The 11389-nt window shown below is 30.3% G+C and overlaps 1 protein-coding gene across 1 annotated transcript; it reads right to left on the reverse strand.

Moving 5' to 3' along the window:
• Positions 1-2948: 2948 nt before the first annotated feature.
• LOC111088919 (clustered mitochondria protein homolog) lies at positions 2949-10060 on the reverse strand (the record flags this gene model as incomplete). Its single annotated transcript, XM_022400242.1, has 5 exons — positions 9791-10060; positions 6085-6187; positions 5059-5179; positions 3679-3770; positions 2949-2989 (listed from the first exon to the last, which is right to left on the reverse strand). Coding segments are annotated over exons 1-5 (410 nt in total), but the record flags the coding sequence as incomplete, so codon positions are not given.
• Between the last annotated feature and the right edge of the window lie 1329 nt (positions 10061-11389).

Consider the following 11389-nt stretch of genomic DNA (forward strand, 5'->3'; position numbering starts at 1 on the left):
AGGAACTTAACAATACACTGTTCTCTCATATTGTTACATACTTAATAAAGAAATACATTATCTAGTACTGTAAGGAACTTAACAATACACTAAAAGTTTGGAGACAGCTTGACTGGGTAATGAAGATAACTAAAAGCAAAAGTAGATTAAAAGGACGTTTTTATTTCAAAAATTAACATCTCTATATATTTTAATTAATTAGCATTTCATGACATACATATATTTATAGATAATAACAACCAAGATATGCTTAGATTGGTGTTACACACTAGCAAGTCTAAATGCATTCTGTTCTGCATGCTACCTGGCACTGTATGTACACCCGTTTCATCACTGCTATGCAATATTTGCTATATAAAGAATATGATCTTGAACCATTGATATGCTATCTTCTGTTATATACGTGTGTGTGTGTTGTTTTTTTTCTTATAGCAAAGCCACATCGGGCTATCTGCTGTGTCCCCCTAGGGGAATCGAACCCCTGATTTTAGTGTTGTAAATCTAAAGACTTATTGCTGTCCCAGTGGGGGGACATTATATACGAGATATTTACACTCGTGCCATTCATAGAAGCATTCTTTGCAGCACAAATCTTACAATTTTATGGGGAAAATCTTCCAAATATAGGAATATACAGGAAAAAAAAAGAAGAAGCCAACATATAGGAAATATAGAAATCACTGGGAAGCCTGAAATATTTCTTTTGTTATTCATATACTTGTATGTACGGTAGTGATGCACCCTTTCATGTGTCGAAATCAGTTTACGATGTCTAAAATATTTGTAGTAAAATACCTATGTAAACTTACATTCATGATGTCAGAAAGACACGTAGGTTCAAGAAGTCTTGATAGAAATGAATAAAAACCCTACAACCCAAGCACTTTCGAAAGTACTCGAGTCACAGGGTTTTATTCATTCTCTATAAATTTGCATTCATTGATACAGTTTTTTTCTGTGCGCAACATTATGCATGCGTTTTTCTTAAAGTTCTTCCCACTTTTGATCCTTTCATTCAGGTTGTTCCTTTTATCATGTGTCAATATTTGTATACATTTTTGTAAGTTAGAATGTGTATAACTTTATATTATTTCATGCGATCTTATACACATTATTCATTTTAAGAATCATTTGTGCATAACTTTATTCCACAGTTTCCTAAATTGTTTGTATTAAAATACTTTCGTAAATTTGCATTTATTGACATTTTTTCCTGTGCACAGCATTAGGTATTTTGTTTTTTTTAAGTTCTTCTGGTCGTTCCTTTTATCATGTGTCAACATTTGTATACATTTTAGTATATTAAAATGTGTATAACTTGATACTGTTCCCTGCAATTTGTATGTGCATTATCAATTTTAGATATATATATCATGGATAACTTTATTCTGCAGACATTTGTAAAGTAATGCATCTTTCTAAAATGTTATGAATAAACCTCTTTCTAATTAGTCAAGCTTCTAATGTTGCATAATTTGATTAGATTTTACCTCGTGTACAATAAAAGTAGGCATAACTATATATGCCTACAAAGTATAAATATCTAACTATAATACCAGTATTTTGCGAATTATAGCAAAATTTTGGCTACCATACATTATACATGTATATATATACATAGTTATTATTTATTCACAAATACTTAAGTTTTAGTTATTTTTCTTAAAACATTGAAGAATAAATAAGAAACTCTTGAAAAAGCAAAGATTTTCAGTAATCACGGTGGTTATGAGACTTTGTGCTCAGAGTGTCACATTTGTGCTAAGCCTCACCGTAAGACTCGTTTATTCTTAGAGGTATTAATTTTGTACGCTTCAAATATACATATTAAATAAATTCAAAACATGTTATCACTTACTATATTAGTGCACACAAAATCACTAATTTATTTGGGTTTCTAAACAAGCTATATACGAGTTTTAAAAAATCCCATTTCTCTTACAAGCAACAACTTTCTATTTCTCTTTCAAGCTATTTACAAATGGCTTTACGATTTAAGTACACAATAAACTGCTCTTTCTATTGGTTATAAACTCTTAGTTAAAAGAAGTAGGTGGGACTAAACAAGAGGTTTTGAAAGAATGGAGTAGTGGGAGGAGCCAAAGTACTAGAATGGCTAAATATATTGATATCTCGGCAAATCAGAGAAGTCGGAGGTTCCTATTTTTCATTATAACTTGTCAATATCTCCAGTTTGAGTTTCTAATTCATTAACCACTGCACACATTGTGTGATAGACATAATAAATTATAAACAGAGCAATAACACAATAAATAGGAAGTGCTATGTGACACAAAAATATTTAGCATTTTTTCTATATTATTTCTTTTAAATTACGAAATTAAAACATATATAATATTCAAATTGAATTATACAGCTAAATTTTGATATCAATCCACTGACATAAGTAATAGTATTTACTTAATAAAATTTTGAAAATAACTAAAATGTCATGACATGTGCTCTTTGACCTGCCCTCAGTGAAAGGGTCAATAAAGAAAGACTATCTAGTACTGTAAGGAAGTTAACAAGACACTGTTCTCTCACATTCTCGTAATATAGAAAGACAGTATCTTGTACTGTAAGGAACTTAGCAACTAGGTAATGTTTTCTCGTATTAAATAAAACACTTAAAAAAGTATTTACTTTTAATTATTCACAGACACAAATTTCACTATATATATTATCTTAAAACAAATCTTATGTCAATAATTTTGAAATAAATCATTTTTATTTATTTTATAGAAAATGTTTTTGAGAAGTAACTCATGTCTACCAAAGTTAACCCTAAATTAACTTTAGAGCTCTAAAGATGAAAAAAAATCCAATCAACTGTAAAATATCCTAATTTTCTGACAAAAAGTTAAGATATTGAAGGTACAAACATCAGTGTTATAAAAAGTATTTCACAGTTTCATTTATTAGATAAAACGAATTTGTTTCCTTACTTGTGAGGGAGAATCTTCAGATGTTGTCCAGCTTTGTTCAGCTGGAAAGAAAATGTAATGAACATAAAAAGCAATTTCCTATAGTTGTAATCAAAGAAAAAGAACACTACCACTGAACAGAAACAAAGTATTAAAGAAACCAATTAAAAATAACATGAGCAATTAAAATGTTATCTTCTTCAGCGAATCACTACAAATGTAAAAACTGTTTCCAACTACGATTATTCCATTGTTACAATACATTTCCCGAGCTTCTCATAAAACAATCATTTTCATGTTTAAGAGATAAAGAATAAAAACATTAATTTTGAGAACATCTAATTCACCAAATATAACTTTCACTTGTGATAAATTTTTTTTCTCATAGTTATTTGGCACGAAGACAATTTTTCCCTATACTTTTTTTTTCACTAATAACACAGAAGTTAACTGTTTTTATAACACAGTGCTAAAAATCATAAAATAAAATATCTTGCGTAGCAATTAAAGAACAAAAAAACCATAACGAATGATGGTACAAGCTGTCAGAAGTCTTGATGTTGGAGAAAGTAGTTTCTCTCACATTTTTAGGTACAGTACTTAATAAAGTAAGACAGTTTGTTATGTTTACTGTGGCTTTTTGTTTTTTCAGTTAAGAAACCTTTCAATGAAATATGATCAAAATCTCAATGCTACAATGAGTAAGTAACAGAATTTTTTAATAAACGATGGGAAATAGAAAGCAATTTACCAAATCCATGTATTTTTCGTGAGAAACAACAGTTTTGCCAAAATCAACAGATCCATACACCACAGACTGCTCTTGTTCTCTCTCCAAAATACCTGTGTGATTATACCGTAATAAAAAGACCCTTCTGTAACTTTATTAAAATTCATTATCAACTACTACAGTTCATACACCATTCAGTTATTTAATATAGTCTGTTTTTTACATTCTTAATCTCAAAATAGGCTCAATTTTTTAAGAACCTTAAAATTAAACATTTGTTAGAACTTCTGTAATAGGTTTCACAAAAAACATTTAAGGTAATTTGTAGCTTTCATTTGATGAAGAAATAAAAAGATAAAATATCATTTAGAGGTTTAAATACTAAGCAATAATTTAGTCTATAATAATAATAAAAGGGTGTATTTGTGTGACCATCATAGCTACAAGAGGAAAGAACCTTGAAACCTGAAATTTTGCACCCATACTAAGTGGAACCTGAGGGTGTGCACTTGGGTATTATTATTTATCCATGAGCATGTGCACATGCTCATCTTTTGATGAGGCATGCTAGCAAAAATCACATATAAAAGAAGTGTGACCACCATAGCTCCAAGAAAAAAAAAACCTAGAAACCTGAAATTTTGCACCCATACTAAGTAGACCCTGGGGGTGTGCACCTTGATATTATTACTTATCCATATGTATGCCTTTTTAATGAGGTAAGCTAGCAAAAAAAATGCATGGAAAAAAATTGGTTCCTTATATAACAACTTCTAATATATAGAAAAGCCAGTGCATTTTGGTAACAATGCATTCCAATGATGGCTTTTATGTCATGTCACTTAGCAACAAAATAATAACCTAATATTGTTGTTAGTTTATGTATTGAAAGTATAAAATGAAATATATAAACTACAAAATTGAAAAACTATTTGTTGATTTATCAATTTAGAGTCTCCAATGATTAAATTAAAAATTATTTAAGTTTAAAATTGGATCAATATTTTTACTTTCATGATAAATTTTATGCACGTGGCTCAAGGCTAGGTTATCTCACACACTGTCTTTACTTTAGGCTAATTTATAATTTCTTTAACTCATACCAACATTCAATTCAGTTACGAGGTTTCACAGCAACCCCCCTTCATGGCCCCCTTGAACCCCCATCACTAAAATAGTAACGGGCAGACATTAAAAGAACTATTCTATCTGGATAAATGCATTTAGGCTTTTATGACTCCTCATATTTTGAGAAATCAAGCGTGATGTGACACACATTGGAGTTTATATAGGTTAGATAACATTAATAGTGGCATCTATAATTATCTATAATGAAACACCGGAAGCAAAAATCTGCTCAGTATCGTAGCAGTGATAATTTTTTCAACATAAACCACATACCTGGTATAATTGACTGGGCAGTAACTCTATAACCTCTATAATCAATCACAACAGTCCCTAGAGTATACAATCCATCTACATCTACAGAACTGTAAGCTCGCACTCCTTGAAGATCATTACACTATTGGAGGATAAAATTCACAAGAAATTAGGGTAAATTAACTTAGTTTGATTTTTTTTTAAATTACATAATTAACTTAAGTTTCATAAAAATTTATTAGATTTATAACGAAGTGTTTGATACATTTCCCCGTCTTTATAGCTTTTCTTGGCTATGTGCAACAGTTATAATTTCTCATCACGTGCACACTTTTACAGACCAGCTCTAAAATCCAACGAGTCTATTCCCTAAATTCACGTACAGTATTTATTTTCACTTATTGACCAGAAGAAAAGAAATAACACTGCTGCTAGTTACTGTCTCAGTACTAATCACTTGAATACAGATCAAAATAAGAAAAAAAAACACTGCTGTCACTTCATCTCAATATTAATCACAGAGATTGTACTTCGCTAAAAATTGGAATAAAGAAAACCTGCTGCCAGCTATTGTCTAAATACTAATCAGAGAACATAAAATATGAAGATTTATTTTATTAATTTTTATCCAGAAAAAAAAAAAAAAGAATAGCAAAGAAAGCATCTACATAGATTATGTATTAACATTTGTGGATAAGTCGTATGTAACTATTTGTATGAATGAACAAAGAAATATTTAAAGCTTTAGAGCTACAAAAAAATCAGAAAATTATTACTTCTTAGCAAAACCGTCATGAGTTTCACCAGTAACAAAAGAATGGAATTTAACAACCATCATGTTTTGCAAATACAAAATCATCATTCTGAAAGGCTTAACTGACAAATATTGTTGTGATCTGATTATTGTTCTACAAAATACACTGTTTATAGTTCTTTAAAACACTTTCAGATCAGATCATTGATAAAAAATAAGTGTCTTCTTTATCTACATAACATTATTACCAAGTTTGATTAATAAAAAAAGACAAAAACAATTTTCAAACGTACGGGTGCAGCAAACGCAGCAGAATCTCCTCCAACTTCTTTGTAATGATCCTTAACATCGAAGCCCAGACTAAAGAAAATGTTGTTCCATATAAACATCTGCATTCTACGATTGTAAAAAAAAAAAGATCAAATTTCAGTTAAGATTTCTAAACACTTATCATAAAAACAGGAAAAAAAAGATCATTAGTAATTTCAGTTTCTCAATTAAGTGAATTTTCACTCTCAATATCTACAGCAAATTGAAATGAATTTATCAATGTTAGGTTACGTAGGATTAACTCGCATTCACTGATTTTAAAACATATGTAAAACACTTCTCTTTAACCTTCCCGCAACAGGCTTGGCTCAATCAGCAGAGTTCATGACCCCAAATTAACCTTTATGGTTTCCATACTACAACTTGTAGTATGTTTTGTGTATTTGCACAAAATTTTGAAAACTTTCAATAAGAATTAAGTCTTTTGTAGATAAAAAAATCAGAACTTTTAATGAAGTATTTTCACAGAAAGTTTCTCCATGAACATATGGAGATAAAGTGTTGACCGCTCCAAGTGCAAAGTGATTTTCATTTTAATTCTCTCGCTACGAAGTTGGTCGATTCGATTAACCATTTTGTACTCCTTATTAGTTTACATACTATAACTTTAAATACACTTCGGGTATCTTCAAAAAATTTGGCAAACATTTCAAGTCTTCTGTACACAAAAAATCAGATTTCTTAACAAAGATTTGTCCGTGAATATGTATATAATATTTCTATATACTAGTCTGAGTGCTGAGTGATTTCCACATTATGATTAAAAATACTTTTCTTCATCTCAAAAAATCTCAAATTAAATTTCTATAATCTCTAAGGCCTCCTAAATAAATTTCCAACGTTTTTTATTCAGTTAAACTTTATATTTAATCCATTATTTTCTCTACCCTAACTTTACAGAAGGGTGGTTGGTCAATTTGACTAATCTCGTAACCAACAGAAAAAAAATCGAAACAAACCTAAATTTCCCTCTTTTCTTTCTGGAATGACTTCATATTGTAACATGAAACTACATTTGTTTATCATAAACAGCTTTAAACTCATAACAATATAACTTTATTGTTTTTTACCCTTTGAACCCTGCATTATAAGTTATAAATTACTCGGAGAATAAGCAGTTCATGCTACGCTACTGAGTTACATTACGCACGAGCTACTCACAAGCTGCTCATGAGGGTAATTTGTGAACAAATGTTATTATTATTTTTATTATTTATTTCACCTTAACTAACAAAAGTTTCCTATTTTTATATTTTAGTTACTTTTATAATAATAGATAAAGGATAAAAACAAGAAATAACATATTTACTTGGGGTCTTCTTTTTTTGTTATTGAATGTCGATGACACCTAACACCTATTTTTTTTTATACTAAAGGTAGTACTGCACTGAATAATTTTTTGTATTTAATTAAATAATTCACCAAAGAACACAAAATAATAATGTGAAAAAGCAGACAAATGTCCCATAACTATTACAATTTTTCTGCCTTTCTAACTGCGAAACAAGAGCTGTTAAAACTTCATCTGAGCTCATCAATGTGTTTTCCAAAGAAATAAAACTTGAACTGAAAGTGAAATTGAGAATTCTCTGTACAGAAAACAACATAATATAATACATCATTTGATAGATGAAAACCTTGGCTTTCCATTGGTTATAAGTACTATGGTATTGAATGTCAGAGAGAACTATTGGCAATTTCTGAAAGATATTATTTGACAAGTGGGTGTAGCAAGAGGGGTCTTGTCTATTTCATAGCTCTGTAACCAAACAAGATTGAAGGCTATGAAAATTATGCTTTGGCTGAGGGATGAAAATATTATGATAACTAATTTACGTTAAATTTTGTACTTTTTGAAGGGGTAGTAAATAAAATAGAGAAGAGGGGATTGCCTAGAGAGCAAATCTCACAATACTCACACTGAGGGAAATTAGATTTTTTTTTAAATATTGCTTTATAAAAGTAAGAATTTAAAACTTGCATACTGTTAAAATATGGATTATTAATTATGTTTTAATGCTATATTTATTGGTATACCATGAAAAGAAAGTGGTTAAGTCTGAATGAACTCACTAAAACCTTGTGACATGTGCAGAAAAAAGATGTCTGTGGAAAGAGGGTTAAAATTAAAAATACCTTTCTTCACCTGAAAATTCTCAAATTTCATTTGCATAACCTATAAAACCTCTTAAATAAATTTCAAACGTTTTTTGTTAATAAAATATTATATTTCTATGTGTTATTTTCTCTACTCTAACTCTATACAAGGTTAATCAATTTTACTGACATTGTAACCACCATACAAAAATATGAAACAAATTTAAATCAACCTTTTCTTTCTTTCTAGAATGACTTCAAATTATAACAGGAAACTACAGATGTTTATCCCAAACAGCTTAAAGCTCATAACAGTATATGTTTGTTTCTACTTAAATTTTATCATTTTATTGCTCTTTGAACCATGTCTGACTAATAATCCCACCACACAAGTTGTAAACTTTGAAAAAAGTGTAGCTCACGTTACCATATTGAATTATGTAACACAAACAAGCTACTCGCAAGTGTATCTCGTGACGAAATTTTACTATTATTATATTTCTTTATTTTACCTAATCTAACCACAAATAACTTAATAAATTTCCAATTTTTACATTTCAATTATTTTTATAACAATAAAGAACATGGATGAAAACAAAAAATACTCTACTTATCTGGATTTTCTCTTTTATTTTGTACCGACTGTTGATGAAACTTCAGACTTTTTTTAAAAATTCTAATGGTACTGTTATACTAAATTTTTTATTTAATTAAATAATACATTCAAGAATACAGAATAATAGCACACACAAAAGGCAAACACTATCCTATAACTACCATAATGTCTCTATATTTCGAACTATGTGATAAGAACCATTAAAAATTCAGTTAAATTCACGCATGTTTCCTGTGGGAATAAAGCTTAAAATGGATGTGAAATAGACAATTCTTTGTATAGAAAACAATGTAATATAATATTTCATTTGATAGATTAAAACTCTGGCTTTCTATTGGTCATAAATAACATAGTATTAAACATCAGAAAGAACTATTGACTATCTGTGAAAGAGTGGGTCTGATTTTCTAGTTTCTGGCTCTGTAAACAAATATAAATTATGCTTTGCCTGAGGATTTTCTATATTATAAATAATTTATGTTCAATTCTGTACTTCTCAAAGGGGTGGGAAGATCATGAGAACAAATGTCAAAATTTTCATACTAGGGAAGATTAAGGAATTGTTTTAAATATTTCCTTATACAATTAAAACTAATATAATATAAACGTTTGGTTTATTAACTACATTTTGATGCCAAGTTTATTCATATACAATGATAGTAAAGTAGTTTAATTAAATTTTTAATGACACTTTCTAAAAAGTTAGGACATGTGCACTTTGACCTACCTGTACTGAGGGGTTTAATGAGGTCAATTTCAATAAATGAGAAATATTTAGATAAAGAAGAATTAAGTATGATAAAAAAAAAATGATAAAATATAAATTACATTCAATTAACGACAAAATTGTTTAGAAGTAATGAAGAGATCAATTACTAAGCTTACAGTTCACACACAACATTTACTTCAAATATCTGCATACAGAATAGACTTTGGTATTTAAAGGTTACACTAACTTTGTCTCCTCTCCAGGATTAATAGCCATGATATTCCCATCAATCACAGCCATTGCTCCCCTAGTTGCAGCTGCAACAAAATCACTGTGGACTTTGAAAATTGCACGTTCTCTTAGCAATCGCTCAGGCAGAGTCTTTTTTGGTAGTTCTCGTGTCGTCTGCAATTCTTCATTCCAATCTCGAGTCTGCCCAGGTATGTGTTCTTCATAGCCCAACTTTGATGAAAATGCTGAAATCAAAAAGGTAAATATGGTTAAAAAAAATGCATAATGGTGGTTCACAGCATGATGGCCAGATGGAAACGAGTGGTGAAAGAACCAGTGACAAAAGACCCACCATAGCAGTTTGATAGATAAAGACAACAGAATGGCTAAAAGAATGTGACAAGAAAAATGTCACCACACAGTTGGAAAGTCTAGCCCGACAGGAGACATATTAGGCACATCTTATGAAGAAATGATACCCCTCAATGAAGAAAGGATATATGAGGGTGAACCAAAAGAGAGGGAGATATTGGGTAAAATGGGGGTTCTGAATGTCAAGCAGACCAACGCCGAGCTGGTTAGACACACCAACAATAGGATCCGATAAAGAGAAGGAAGGAAACAAATAGAGGAACAGGCATATAGAAAGAGGTAAGACCAGACCTGGCCGAGAATATCGAAAGCTAGAGCTGAAGGACAAGGAACAGGCCAAAAGAAGCTAGGAGTTGAGAAAGTCGGCAAATGTGTTCATGGTGCAAAACCCACAAAAGATTTAGGGATGTAGAGACCACTCCATTGATAAAATGCAGACTGGACAAGAATGGAAGCCCTCCTCCAAGATTTAGGTACCTGACAAATGACCAATGTGAATGGGCCAAGAAGTGTAAGTGTAATGTTAGAAAGTAAAGGGTCCTGCAACAGATGCCTCCTGGGTGGTTGGTGATGACCAGTGAACTGGTTAAGTGAATTCATAAAACTGAATCAATTCGTCTGCATTAAAACTATGAAAGGCCAAACAAAAAGTCAGTTAGCAAAAACATTACATCCAAAAACAAAATACCACCAAGGAAATTAAATATTTGGTGATTAAAGCGAGATAATATATATATGTAAACTTAATCAAACTCAATAACATATTTCTCTTACTTTGTGTTAACATTTTCATTTCTTAATAAATAACATAAAATCAACAGATAACATTCATCTGTAACAGGACTTGAAAACCATATCTGGTGGCTTGGCACTCTTTTTAGTTGGCTTGATTCCAGAAAAAAATGTATCTTTTAGTTATTATGGAGCTTATAGAAAGTAATTATTTTAAATCAAGTCTGTCTGCCAGTACACTCAAAAATATATGCATAAATACATTGCACTAGAACACCAACGTGCTAGTATTCATTGTATCATTCTGTGAGGTTGAACAAGAAAAGAACTCGTGGAATAAAAAGTTAGAATGACAGAAAGAATCATCATTAATAAACTCCTAGAATACTATGCTAGTTTCAAATAACTAATAGTCATGATAATGGCTGGAGACGGCTTGAATGGGTAATGAAGAAAAACTTTAATATAAGTTTAACATAACAGCTGATGATGAAAAAACCTTGTCGAAACG

Source organism: Limulus polyphemus, unplaced genomic scaffold, assembly GCF_000517525.1.
Source record: "Limulus polyphemus unplaced genomic scaffold, Limulus_polyphemus-2.1.2 Scaffold4740, whole genome shotgun sequence".
Classification (NCBI taxonomy): Eukaryota; Metazoa; Arthropoda; class Merostomata; order Xiphosura; family Limulidae; genus Limulus; species Limulus polyphemus.